This window comes from Cupressus sempervirens, chromosome 1 (assembly GCF_028749045.1).
Source record: "Cupressus sempervirens isolate cs-2001-9-10 chromosome 1, ASM2874904v1, whole genome shotgun sequence".
NCBI lineage: Eukaryota > Viridiplantae > Streptophyta > Pinopsida > Cupressales > Cupressaceae > Cupressus > Cupressus sempervirens.
The window spans coordinates 133,406,799-133,422,273 of NC_143118.1; the positions used below are offsets into that span (position 1 = coordinate 133,406,799).

The 15,475-nt window shown below is 35.5% G+C and overlaps 1 protein-coding gene across 2 annotated transcripts in view; it reads right to left on the reverse strand.

The window, feature by feature from the left end:
* The window catches only part of MGT10 (magnesium (Mg) transporter 10), a 326,639-nt gene extending 312,612 nt beyond the window's left edge, over positions 1 to 14,027 (reverse strand). For both annotated transcript variants that reach the window (XM_089817707.1, XM_089817703.1), the window contains exons 1-2: positions 13,600 to 14,027; positions 12,114 to 12,186 (exon numbers count right to left, since the gene is read on the reverse strand). In XM_089817707.1, coding sequence (XP_089673833.1) covers positions 12,114 to 12,186; positions 13,600 to 13,983 — 457 coding nt within the window. In that variant the 5' untranslated portion in view covers positions 13,984 to 14,027. The remainder of the gene's footprint in view (positions 1 to 12,113; positions 12,187 to 13,599) is intronic.
* Positions 14,028 to 15,475: the final 1,448 nt, after the last annotated feature.

Below are 15,475 nucleotides of genomic sequence, written 5' to 3' on the forward strand. Positions count from 1 at the left end.
ATATTTATTTACTAATAAAATGATTAATAAAAGAGAAATATTGATAAGTAGGAGATAATTTCCACAGCTAATCAAATTGTGATATGAATATCAGGATTTCACTATGTGATTTTGAGTCAAACTCGATGACCCATGTTTTATGAGTAGTGATTCAACATGAATCCATCTCTCATGAGAATAAATGGAACACTTAGCACTCATTGGATCTAGGTGATGCTCACAGGGGTGAAGCACCGGGACTTCCCGGGAGGTCACCCATCCCAGTACTACTCCAGCCTGAGCGCGCTTAACTACAGAGTTTCCTCCATAGTTAAACCCAAAGCTTGCAACCCCATTTGCAAAACCTTCACCAAGTGTTGTGCCTTATGAACCATTCATTAGAAAGCCCCTTAAGCTCATCAATTGATAAGTAGGAGATAATTTCCACAGCTAGTCAAATTGTGATATGAATATCAGGATTTCACTGTATGATTTTGAGTCAAACTCGATGACCCATGTTTCATGAGTAGTGATTCAACATGAATCCATCTCTCATGAGAATAAATGAAACACTTAGCACTCATTGGATCTAGGTGATGCTCACAGGGGTGAAGCACCGGGACTTCCCGAGAGGTCACCCGTCCCAGTACTACTCCAGCCTAAGTGCGCTTAACTACAGAGTTTCCTCCATAGTTAAACCCAAAGCTTGCAACCCCATTTGCAAAACCTTCACCACGTGTTGTGCCTTATGAACCATTCATTAGAAAGCCCCTTGAGCTCATCAATTGATAAGTAGGAGATAATTTCCACCGCTAGTCAAATTGTGATATGAATATCAGGATTTCACTGTGTGATTTTGAGTCAAACTTGATGACCCATGTTTCATGAGTAGTGATTCAACATGAATCCATCTCTCATGAGAATAAATGGAACACTTAGCATCTCTCCTACTTATCAATTGATGAGCTTAAGGGGCTTTCTAATGAATGGTTCATAAGGCACAACACTTGGTGAAGGTTTTGCAAATGGGGTTGCAAGCTTTGGGTTTAACTATGGAGGAAACTCTGTAGTTAAGCACGCTCAGGCTGGAGTAGTACTGGGATGGGTGACCTCCCGGGTAGTCCCGGTGCTTCACCCCTGTGAGCATCACCTAGATCCAATGAGTGCTAAGTGTTCCATTTATTCTCATGAGAGATGGATTCATGTTGAATCACTACTCATGAAACATGGGTCATCGAGTTTGACTCAAAATCACACAGTGAAATCCTGATATTCATATCACAATTTGACTAGCTCTGGAAATTATCTCCTACTTATCAATTGATGAGCTTAAGGGGCTTTCTAATGAATGGTTCATAAGGCACAACACTTGGTGAAGGTTTTGCAAATGGGGTTGCAAGCTTTGGGTTTAACTATGGAGGAAACTCTGTAGTTAAGCGCGCTCAGGTTGGAGTAGTACTGGGATGGGTGACCTCCCGGGAAGTCCCGGTGCTTCACCCCTGTGAGCATCACCTAGATCCAATGAGTGCTAAGTGTTCCATTTATTCTCATGAGAGATGGATTCATGTTGAATCACTACTCATGAAACATGGGTCATCGAGTTTGACTCAAAATCACACAGTGAAATCCTGATATTCTTATCACAAAAGAGAAATATATTGATTATAAGATAAATAAATCAACATACATATATTATAATATATATATTGTTGATTTAATAACTAAATAATAAATATTAATTAGTATTGAATATATGAAATACCAAATGGTGGGTGGATGTTTTGCAACCGACAATTTTGTTAAAATCCAATTGCAAAATAGGTAGACCAGTTATAGCATATGAGACAAAGTTTGTCCTACCTTTAAGAGAAGGCTACCCTTTCTCACCGTTACTTGGATCAACTCAAGGTAAACAAGAAGTTGAGATATTTTGAAAGGGTGTTACCAATATTATTTCGTCTTAACTTTCAAGAAAGGATCCACTTACCCATAGAGTGAGTAATGGGCAAGATGAAATCTCTAACTACACCTAATAGCTGGAAACGGTGATACCGATAAACTCACACCAACTCAAAGGCTGATTGAAAGAGTACAAGTTTGGCTCTAAGTCCTGTTGTAACCTATTATATAAGAATAACCCTTGCCATTGGGACACAAGACTTCTGGAAGTAGCACATTCTAAATATTTTTCATGAATTTGAGATGGTAATACAAGCTACAATCAAAGCTTCTAGTCTATGTATCACCACAATCGCTCCCAGTCAAAGCTTCGGCCTTGATTGCTTCTTAACTCACTATGCTCTATTATTGAATACACAATAATAACATGAATCAAAGACAATAGGCATAAATTATAGTCAAAGCTTATAATTTGCACTATCAAAATTGCTTCCAATCAAAGCTTTGAATCCAATTGCTTCTTTTATTCACTTTTTTTCCAAATTGGTACTACAAAATCAAAATTATGCTTGCACAAGTTAGGCAAAGCTTTCTTGTATACAGCAGAAGATCCTTTTTACAATGAGAGAGGCACTCCTTTTATAGGAAAAGAAGTGAGAAAAAGAAGGAAAAAAGTGGGAGTAACTAAACCAACTTTGACCTAGTAAAACTAGGAGAGAAGAATTATTAGATTACATGTCATGAGGATATGTAATCAGACTACATGCGATTGCATTATATGCATTTGAGTTACATGTGATTGGATTACATGCAATCTATCTTCTGCATCTACAAAGCTGGAAAACACTTGAAGAAAAGATGAAACTGTTAATTCTAAATGAATCAATCCTTTAGATTATCAACAAAAGCCTTGTACTTGATGATGATCACGGGATTGGGGATTCTTGTATTATGCACCACTGCATTCTATTTGATGACTTTCTAGTTGTCATTTGAAAACTTGATGTGAACACATTTTTTCTCGTTCGAGTTGTAGTGCATTCTCCTTTGTAGATTGGCACATTTTGGAGTTTCTGACACTTTGAAAACCTTCTCGATGGTGTCTAGATGTAAACTCGGAACAACTTTCCACCAACACCTTTAACTTCTTCTTTTTTAAGCAAAGTGCTTGGCTCATTACCACACGAACTCAGGTTCTTGGACAAACATTTGGAAAATGGAGACCAAATGAATTACTACTTTTGATTCGAAGCACACCTTTACTAGATGTCTTCATTCTTTGAAGAAGTTTTGACATTTTGGAAAAGTGCGCCACAAAATGAAGATAAAGACTTCTTCCAATGAGATTGGATCCATGAAAACTTTGGGATTTTGAGTGTGAATGACGAATCCATAAGGGATGAGTGTTCAAAGTATGGATTAGATATTTATGGAACACATATGATGACTGCAAATGAACCGGAAAGCATGTGTTTAGGCGAAAAGGGCCAAAATCGGACTCTCAAGGGTGATTTGCATGTGGGCAAAGATGGGCTTTTGTGGGTATGGCCAAGAATGCAAGTTGGGATACATATGGATGTGTACAAATGGCAACTTTAGTGTTTAAAAGTGTAAACTTTTACCAAAACCGGGTTCTCTAGAGGTAATTACATGTGGTAACTACATTTAGTATTATTTGAGATACACATGTAATCGGGTCCAGAGGATGTAATTACATATGTAGGAAAATGGATGTCATACGTATTGACATGGAAAGAAGAAAAGTGAAAGCATGTGGATGCATTTGCATTCTTGGGTAGAATTCTTCAACTTTCTTCCAAAAAGGAAGCCAAAAGAAGCAAGCAAACAAGCAAGCAAAACAAAAACATACCTCTTTCTTTGACTCAAACTTTGACAAACTTCAAAATGTTCTTCGTTTTTGAAGTTTGGGAAAATTCGAAGCATTTGAAAATAGAATTTTTCATCTTATTTTTTTTTAAAATTGCAAAATACATGGCATGTTTTTGAACAAATGTACAATGATGAGCCAAAATATGCAACAAAATAGCAAAGATAAGAAAAATTGAAAACTTGTACTTACATGGAGCTCAAGAGCCAAATGTGGAAGATTGAGAAGTTTGACTGAATGACTTTCCTTCAAATACAAATTTTTCAAACAACTTTTGACTATTTGAAAACTTGCAAATATGATCTTCCAAACGCATGCAAATGTCAAAAACGTGATCTTCAAACCCCCAAATGCAAACCGTTTTTAGAAATCACCATGTGTGGGGATGTTTTTGGGCAAAAACATGCCCTTCAAATGCAAGAATATGAATTGATTCTTGCAAGGAATGGTAAAAACATGACCTCAAATAACAAGAACATGCATTCAAATGCCAAAACACCTTCCTCTAAATATGTATTCATGGGCTGGAAATGTTGATTTCTGGGCGTTTTTAACAAAAACATACCCTTTTAATGCAAAAATCTGGGTCATTTTTGTCTTGGATATGCAAAATCGTGGGCCCCAAATGCATTTGTATGCATTAAAACTCAAAAACGCCCCCCTTGTGATGGATTTTGTGGCTTGGAAAATAATATTTCTGGGTGTTTTTGTCAAAAACTTGTCCTCCAAATGCCAAGACATGAGCCGTTTCTTGGCTTCAAGATGCAAAATCGTGGTCTCCAATAGCATTTACATGTATTAAAATGCCCAAACACACTCTATGGAGGAGTTTACATTTCAAAATGCATACATTTAAAGGTTGGGAAAGCCAATCACACTCTCCATGGGCAAACACATGTTTTAAAACACATGTAAAAGGAGTTTGAAGAAGTAAATTGCACTCTCCGAGCCCTATTGCATGTTTTAAATACGCATAAAATGATACGCCCTAGGCGTTTTTGGCATTTGGAGTGCAAAAACAAGATCTTGGAGGGTGATTACATGAGTTCTGAATGCAAACTTGGATTCTCCAAGCCACATTACACATAAAATTCATTGGTTGCAAATGCATTTACATGTATGAAAGTGCAAAATCGCACTCTCCATAGGGTACTACATGTAACATGTTTGGTTGGAAGTGTGTTTATAAGAAAATCATGGTCTTGAAGGCTCATTGCATATTTAAAATGACTTGCCTTAGCATTCTTTTCCTTCGGAGTGCAAAATCGCACTCTATAGTTGCAATTGCATGTTTCATTTTTGGCTTCAAGTGCAAATCGCACCCTCTAAGTGCATTTGCATGTGTTGAAAATATGCTTTCACTTTACATGCATTTGGGTTGGACAAGGTAAATCTCATTCTCTAAATGCATTTGGATATTTTAGTCATTTGCATTTGCATGCAAGAGGTAAATCTCATTCTCTAGATGTAATTGCATGTGACACATTTCAAAAAAAGCAATGTTACTGAGTTACACAACTTAAGTGATCTATTTAGCACGTCTAATTGATTATTGAGCAAATATCACTTAAAGGGGTCAAATATGATACTTACACTATATATTGTATGTCTCATGTACAAATATTATTAAAAAAGTAATATTTTACTTAAATGTTTTAAAATAAAACCTAACGTAAAACTCAACATTAAATTAGAACCATATAGTGATAAAGTCACTTAAGTGAAAAATTTTAAAGCAACTCAATATGAAAATAAAACATAAAATGCACTGGTCACTTAAGTGATTAAGTAACTTAAAAATATAACATAAAGTCATTTTAAGCTATATTTTTCAAAAAGTGAATGTCAACATTAAAATATAACATTGATATTTTAAATATGCGATTATGTCTGGAAAGTCCACTTTTTGGGCACTTAAATGGTCATATCTTTTGACTACTAAGTCTAATTAAACCCTAAAATATACCGAATCAAAGGTAAAACCAAAAGAAAAAGATTAGAAAAGATTAGACAAAATAAAAAGACTAAAGGCAACTAAACACACACTCAAAAACATAAGAAAGGACATTGAAGGCTTCAAAAATCAAGCATAGGCTTAATTAAATGTAAAACAAAATGGACTTGATGAAAGCCTTCAATAAAAGGATTCATTATGCGAATTGGGGTCGATGGGTTGATCAATGTTGGCCAATTAAATAATGAATTATCTCAGAAAAATGCGAAACTAAGTTGAAAAAATTTCATACTGTTACCTACATTTTGTGGTGACAAAATGCAAGACAACACCAAGCATAACTAAACATTATTAATTAGACTAAACAAATTAATATATAAATTAATCAACTAACAAAATATAAATTAATAAATAAATGGGATTAGGCAAACGTAACCTAAATAGTACTAATCATATGTGATTAAGGAAAGGTCGACATGCTAAGAACATCACAACCCTCGAAAATATATTTGGGATAGTATATAAAACCCATACCCTGAGTTGTAAGAGGGGTTTTGGATAGGAAGAAAACGGACATTAGAAGGGGGGAATCTTTATATAACTACCACAGTTTTCACAATATGGTTCGGTGGACATGCACACATGGCAAAGACCACAAGGAAGGAAAATACATTTAAGTAATAATAAGTAAACCCCAAGCTAACAAGGAAAATGAAAAGAAAGAAGGTAGCATCGTACATTGTAATGTTTCGTCTAAGTCTCAGTTGTCGTATGGTGGCCTAAGAAGTGTGGTGTATGGTCTAGGGGAAGAGTACGGTGCTTTGGAGGAGCAACTACTGCATTCGGAGTACGGATAACTTTTAATGTTTGACCGTACGGTAGGGGCAAGTACAATGGATTAATGCACTTTGGAAGTCCATATGGGTGATATGGAAGTTGTACAATGTGGAGGGTGGAGTAGAATACTGTACAGTATGTGGAGGGGGCAGTCGTATGATTGGTGGAGTCGACCAGGTCGTACGGCATGTGTTGTTTAGGCCATGGGATTTGCAGGGGTCGTACGATGTGTGTTGATTAAGTTACTAACTAGATGCTAGAACTATATATTCACCAAATACTTCAATTAATGCTAGCACAAATGTTTCAACCCAATTGCAGGGATATATAGATGAATATGTAACAAAGATGGTGTCGGATATGCCAAATCTGAGCAAGTAATGCAGAGATGGAATAGGGTGAGGATTGAATCCCACCAAAACCAAAATAGCCAAGTAGGGAAGATCTTTCACTTCCAAAATGGCGAAACTGTGAATCCCAACAGGAATTCGCACTATAAAGAAATAATCCAAAGACGCATAACAACCACCACCTACATGTCATGTTTAAATACCCTTTAGAGGGACTCTCAAGGGTTTACAAAAATAGCCGACGACCACACCTACAGAACAATTAAATAAAAATGGGTCCGAAATATACTAAATCAATGGGCCCATAAACAATGGTTTGATTAACTATTTATTTTATGACAAGAACATTACATACATGGAAAGGGACCCACTATCGGCAAATACGTGGCATGAACCCACATAATGGAAGGGACAAAACGTCATGGGAAATCCCATGTGGCAAATAAAAAAAGGTAGAATAATTATAAGCAATAAAAAGGACGAATTAAATAAGGCAGAGCAGGAGTAAAAGTCAACATCGAAGAAAAGGCAGAGACCATACAAATAAACTCTAACAACGACTACCATGTCACATGGAGAGTTAGAACAATACGCCAAACGGTACGTCTCGTGGATAAGAATGGGTCTTCATAAGGAGGTAATGCATTGTGTTTATTAGTATAAAGCTATCGTGGATATGAAACCTATTCAAATGATATTTTATTATTGTTTTAAATATAGATATAAATGACTTTAATTTTTCATTTGAATAATATGAATATATTTTATTTGTGATAATCAATATAGTTCCTTAAGGAACACTGGATCTTGGATAATATTGAGTTAGTCCATAGGGCTGACACCTTGGAGATTAAGGGGATCCGTATCATGGGCTATGAGAGGCGTCAAGGTCTCTATTTGACTACCATGATTAGAATTAATAGATAATCTCCATGTGTCAAAATATTGTGATGATGTCAACATATGCATATGTGATTGGCCTTGGATAGAGGATGTCTCGTCTAAGAAGAACCTTAAGGGGAGCAATCCAAAGAAGACAGTAAAATAGCTAAGGGTTATGAAACCCAATTTGGACACGTCTTTAGGGTTGGGGTTAGGATAGGAGGTAGAATAGTATAACTAGATTTTTTATTAGTAATATTCTAACAATTGGTTTGTAGGTATTAGTTGTCCTAAGATAACCCTATTAGTGGGGACATTACATCAAGTGATGAAATCAAAACCATAAAAGCTATGATGGCTAGCATGGGTGAGAATTTGTTGGGTCTTCATAGGTAAACGAATGAATGAAGTAAGCAAATGGAATTGAGGCTTCAAGAACAGAATGAGCAATTGTTGGCCTAGGATAGGCAACTTGATGAGATTGAGAGACAACAAGAGCTTGACCAAGAGCAGAAGGAGATGGCATACAAGGCCTATCTCCAAGAAGAAGAAGAGAGGGAGAGACAAGAAAGACATTTTGAGGAGAAACTTGCAAGGCAAGTTGTTGCAGCAAAAGAAGAGGAAATGAGGCTCGAGTAGCTCAATTTCAGACCAAAGAAGCAAAGGTAACCCCTTCTCCAAAAAAAATCATTCCAAACTTCAAGAAGCCCCCTCTATTACAAGAGCTTGTTGTTTGTGAGCCTTCACCTAGGTTTGAGGAGGACAAAGAGGTGCAGGTGGAAGAAAAAGAAGAGGATCTAATCCTCTCATTTAAAGAGTTTCCCTCTTTTGTTTAGGAAGAAGAAGAAAACAAGGTTGTTCCTTCTGTTGAGGAACAAATGATGGTTTTTGAGCCTTTACAAAAAATTGAGGATTTGCTGCAAGAATAAGAAGAAGATCAATTGTTGCAGAAGACAGTCCTCCATGATATGGAGGATGATAAAGAGGATCCTAAGGAAAACTCTATCCTTAAGGAAGAACATACTGATATGCATGAGGTTGTCCCTCAATCTATGCATATTATTGCAGCTATGATAGAGGAGATCGATGATGGGGATGACCTTGTGGATGAGTTTGATGCTATTTGTTCTTCCATTAATGTTGATCCATCATCTCCTATATATGTGAAGAGCATGTTCTACAGCAGCAACAAGTGGAGATTCACACCATACCAATAGCTCCCAAGGAGGTGGTTTGTGAGCATTACGAAGAAGAGGTGGAGATCATAACTTCACAAGAGAAAGAGGGACCACTTTTAGACCAGCAGGATACCATCATTGCAGAGCACAACAGCGTGGTCAAGGCTGATTGCTTAGACCCAAGGCCATCAAGAGGATGGCCCATAAGGCATCTAGGTCTGCAACAAATCAGCATGTTGCCTTAGGTCATGCTTGTTTCAGAGCATGAGGGAGAGTTTCACAAAGAGGAACAAGTATGTCTTGCTCAAAATGACAATGCACCAGCGTTGGAAAGTTTCATTTTTCTCATCATTGGGAAAGTATTTAAAATTGCAACAGTATGCATGTCATGCCTAGTTGCCCACATGCATGAAAGGAACCAAAAAATTGTAAGGAAGGGAAATTACTTCAACAAGCCAATTAATGGTTTTATTTAATTTCTTTGTTTGTAAATACTTGTACATATTAAAGTAGGGGTTTTCATTTTCCAAGAAGTGCATGTAAACAACTATTCCCTCCTAGAGATAGCAAGTTTTGTAATTTTTGTTGTTCTAGAGGTTGCAATATTTTTTGTGAAGTTACAGGTGGGCTAACAAGTCGTTCTCTACAAGTGACTCCATGCCCAATGAATTTCTTAAGGCCACTAATCTTATGCTTAGCAAGCAAGCATCCCCTTTGAGTAACCAGAAATGTTGGCTATTTTTGTCCCCATTTTGCCCATCACAGATGACTGATCTGAGAAGTTTTTAATGGGCTAAAATTTGTCCCAATAGGTTAACATGAAAGATTTGAGGCTAACCTTCATATTATGCCTGTTTTGCTATTTCGTAGGGTTTCCTTTTTGCCCCTTGCCAAATGTCAAAACCCTTATGCTCTGCCATGTGTCTCCATTTCTTTTAAGTGCTGGTAATGCAGCATTTTCCCAAGGTTAAAGGACTGCATCGTTGCCACGTGTCCCATCTTTCATGTTGTGCATCTTTTTAGTGGTTAACGGAATTGTACCACACGGCAAGGTGTTAATATTTTGTGTTTTCCCTTCCCACATTTTCTTCTGCTATTTGTTATGGGAATCTATGCCAACTGTCAAAATTTAATGGCTTCTTTCTACCAACAAGTGCATGGGACCGCGTCATTGCCATGTTTCACAAGGTTTTATTTTGTGCATCTTTATGATCATTGGCCCAGGTTTCTTTCACGTTTTCGCAACTTCTTGCAAGAGGTGCTTGTGAAATGGCAACGGTCAATGGGCCAACTCTATAGGTGTACATAGGTGGGTTAACACTTCATATTATACCATCCCGATAGTTTTTGACAACAACATGATTTGATTTGTTTGTGGCCATGACACATTTCCAAGGCCGATTCTTCAATGCATAGCAAATTTTTTAGCCTTGTATTCACGACACCAATGGACTCCATGCCTATTTATTGCTTGCAAGGATTATCTTCTGTCAAATTTATCCTTCCATCAAATAGATGCATTCATTTTGGCTTTTCCTCACTTCCATGAGCAAGTTGCATACAAACATCAAATTTTCTTCTAATATTTATTTATTGCTCTCCTCTCTAATTTAACTCCACCGTGGTTGGTTTTTGAACTTCATGTAAAATTTGAGTTATGCCTGAACTCTTTAAAAGGCAATCTCTTGTAAATATTTTGCATTCTTCCCTAGTTCTTTGCAGCAGCATTATGCTCTACAACTGTAATTTCCTTTTGCTTTCCATTAATGAAATATCTTGATTTTATCTCTTCTTTCCATCCTATTGTCTTGTGCATTTTATTTACCTTGTAGTGAATGTTTCTTTTTTATTTTCTCAATGCGTGTGTCATGTTTAACCTGCTTGCAGTTGCCATATAGTGAAATTCCTTTTCCTTTCAGCATCTAATAAGTTCTAACCTACATACAAATTCTTGGAAGGTAGACTAGAGTTAAGATTAGTGTATGTTTGGTATTTTATTGATGTCTACCGCAGCTATAGGCAAAGAGAGTAACCACAGTTTCAATTTGGTGCATCACCCCTTTCCCTTTCAGCATTTTAATTTTATGTAATCCTTCTCCCTTTCACCTCAAAGTTTTAGTTTAGATACATCCTGATTGTAAGGAACCCAGTCTTCTCTGGAAATTCAACCTCAACGCACAAGTCCCACACTCGGAGCTTGTTTCCATGTTACAGGAGGTCGCTTGGGGATAACTCGTCAAGCATGGGTGCAGACTTTTGTATCAACACTTCCCACTATGACTCCGGCTGAATCCACCTTTTACTTCTAGGGGGATTGGGCTTTCGGCAAGGAATCCTTCAAATTCTTCAAATATTGTCTAAGTAATCAAGGCAAGTTTTGGTGGGTAATCAAGACCGAGTAATTTACTTGCAAGTTATTGACTAGCAAGTGGGTAATCAAGACCGAGTAATTTACTTGCAAGTTATTGACTAGCAAGTAAGTCCTATGAGAAATTGGATGGTTTTGCATCTATGGTTTTTATCACCAATATTGTAAGGTATAGATACAAGAGTTATTTTGAAATCAAGTAATCATGTATTTGATTGTCATTCAAAAGAAAATTCACAACAGCTAGAGAAAGAGGTGATCAATGAAATGTATGATGATGACTTGTGTGCCACCATCTTCCTACTCAACAAAAAATTAAAATGCATATTAATCATTGAATAGATGTTTAAGAAGGATATAAAACTGTGTGGAAAACAATCCTCTTCATTCATCATCACTATTCATTGTTTTGGGATTATTTAAATAGTTATAAGAGATACATTGCTTTCTAATTATGAGGAGGGAAACTTCATATCGTGCGGGAAAATCACATGATACTCTACATCATAAAAACTCTCCTAGAAGAGACTCCTAAAGCGGGTTGAAAACCCATCACAGCTCAAGGCTCATACTAGACCATTTCATGTTTTATTTTTTTAATAAAAGAATTTCCCTACTCATTTCCACTATAAATAAGTATTCATTCCGTGTACATGTTTTATAAGAACAATTCAAGATACCTAAGTAGACCAAGGAATGAATTGAGATAAATATTATAATATGATAAAACAGCATTTTTTTAGCAAACTAACAACCGTTTAGAAATATAACTACATACCACTTGACTTCAGCAACTGTCGTCTGCTAACATTTTTCTTTGAGGCTACCCCACTAGGCTTAACTTCAATGACCTGTCAGCATGTCATTGCATAATATGTTTCAGTGCAAGGTATCTTCAGGATAAACACTATTAGGGGAAACTGAGATTAGAGGTACTACACAAAGAGCAGTACAGAATATATGATTTTTCATTTTCGTATATCAGCTATAAATTGAATATCGTGTAATAAATGATCGATGTATTTCATTAAAGAAGAAATAAAACAACTGCAATCAACACCATGTCACGACCTTTAACGAATTAAGGAATGAATCAAATCTTAAAACCATTCTAAACAATTTGAAGCAAACTACAGAAATAGCTTTTATCATATTCAAACATACGCAAAAAGACAAATGTAAGAAATAAATAAATAAGAAGAACATGATACACAAGTAATCATCCAGGTTAACTACATTCTCTCAGTGATTCTGTTGATGCCCTTTCAGCACTGAAAGTGAAAACATAATCAAGCAACTGCATGGAGATCTTGAATCACCATCTGAAAATGATGTTTTCTTGTATAACCTTGCACATCTAGACAAAATTGAGAATTTGAAACAGCTACCAATCCTCCTCATGATGCTCTATGTTCAACCTTTCATAGTCACACCACCACTTTAGTCAGGTCTTGGGCATTCATTTCAATTCTACTACACTTAGTCGAATACTTTGCATCTGCTGCATATGTTGCTTGATGCATTTTTCAGTTCTATCACAAAAAAAATTGAGTCAAATAAAGGATCCTGATTGGCATTGAGAAAATCTCAAAGACTCCTTGTTGTCATAAAAAGACCTAATGGTATTCCCTCAACACCAGCAAGTCTATATTTGCAATTATAATAACAAGCAAACAATTTTCATTAAGGGATTAAGTTTTGAAGATTCAGAGATCAAGCTTGCCCTCTAGAGGATCATGATCGCCCTCATGGCTTAAATCTAAGTTTGCAAATTTTCAATTTTAACAAACCACATTTGTCAAAGCCTTCAAATTCCAGATTCAATCTCAAGTTGTAGGTATTTATCTTTGGGTTGAGTGAGTCCCACTGTCTTTGACTGTAAACGATACATTGATTCTAGTCCAATTATCTGTGTTCCAATGTTTTTTATATCAAAATTTAATTGCGCATCTATAATTAACTTAATTGTTTTTCTAGTGATGTGGAGAATATTTTATTCCCTTATACTGCTACTTAAAAATTAGTAAACTCAAACATTTAATATAGTTTTAACAAAATTAATTGCATATTCAAGATTTGTGATTTTTATTGATCAAATTTATTTATTCATTGAAGCTCTAATATTTTTCCTATCTCCCTCAAAATGATATTAAATGAAAATACAGAAAATAGTTAGTAACATTCTTTAGATATCCTTTAAAGACAACTCTCTTTTTCTTAATAAAACAGAAGCATAGCATATATTTGATTTTAAAAAATCTTACTTCGTAAATTGGCTCTTTGATACCAAGAGAAAGAGTCTCCGAGATCGAAGAATTGGTAGAAACATCACTTTCACCTTCGTATTCATGCGGAGAACCAGATTGCTCCTCAGTGAATTGAGGTGTCCTCTCGGATAAATTAGCGCGGGTCTTGGCTACAAAATTGTGATCACAACCATAAAAAGGATGTTTGCTACATATTTTTATGTGCTTTACAAATTTCCCACGCGCGTAAGATAAAAGAGTTTTTCTTATTGACGGTGAAATGAGAGGGAAAATTGCAGTGGTCAATTTGGCTGCTGGAGTTGCAGAAATCTGAAGCGGACTGAAAAGGGGAAGGGAAGGAAGAGCCATTGGAGTTGCTGAAAGGCATGAGCATTTATTCATGCCATCATAAGCTGCACGCTCCCATTCTTTCCAGCAACACGAGTGAAGCACCTGAACTCCCACCTGAAATATAAATGGATCACATTTTATGATCACGATTTGTTTTCAAATTCTATTTTTTATTATAAATGGGAAAATTGTAAGTTACATAAATATCTCGGCTAATTAAATAAATAACGACCTCCCATGATATTCAAGTTAAATGCTAATATAAATGAACTCATTTTGGTATTTATACAAAGGAAAGTTAGGCGAGGTGTTTGAAATTTTGATGTTTAATTAGATCATAATTTCAAATATATTATGTTAGTTGAAATTGTAGATTTAATGTGAGTAGTGTATTTATGAAGTGGCAATATTTATAAATATTTTTGTGAAATGTATTTGATCATAAGGATCATGTCTTCTTCCATTAGATCATTAAATAAATTAATTCAACAACCATAAATCAAGATCAAATATAATAAGTATACTTGCATAGACAAATAATTATGTATAATAGTGAAATTACTATATAATTGTCTCATAAGCATGAGTAAGAGGTAAAATATAACCATGATAACAATCATAAACATGTAAGCATGTGAACATGAGATAGACATGTAGGACTAAGCATAGTCACATCATAAATAATTAATTTTTTTTTTTTTAATTAGTAAATGGTCGAAGCCTTGATTAGATTAAAATTAATAATAGTACATTAGAGTCTCTCTGTTCAAACGGGCACTGGTAGGAAAGAACGGAGAAGAAAACCTCCAGTCTTGCTCGGGACTGTAGTCCTTTATTATTACAATATTATAAAGGGCATATCCCAGTTGCCATTTTTCAAATTTTATTTTAAGTACAAAAAGAAAGACTAGAGTTCTAATCTGAATTTTGTAATCTCCAATGATCTCTATTCCGATCATTCATAATTCTTTATCTGAGATGAGAGTGACAGATTTGATCAGGTCTTTATATACTTAGCAGGTACCTCTTCTTTAGCTATATTGGATGAAATGAATGCACCTTATTAACCTGTTGATCAATGATACAACTTAAAGTGAGCGTTAGTGTTGTTAGTTAAAAACATTTGATTTAGAAATCCTTGTATTCCTGGTAGGATATTACTGAAATTCTTTGATTAACCATATGGGACAAGATCAATCTTAAATAGAGGATGATCTCTCTCAAACTCTAACATAATATTCATTTGCAATGTGATCTTGAACCTAACATTCTTTAGGCTAGATAAGAATCATTGTCAATTATTCAGAGTCCTACTAAACCGAGTTTTTATATAGAAGCCTTGTATTTATACTGAACTTCTGTTGATCAATAATTCTCATACATAAAGTTAGATTCCTGGCCTTACTCATTAATTTAATGCCATCTTTAAATACCATATTGTGAATTTTTTCTTTTTAGAGTTAAATGTGTGGGTTACTATGTGTGGTATCCTATTTCACCCTTGTAGAATAGTTTAGATCATCAAAAGCTGCTCAGGTTTACT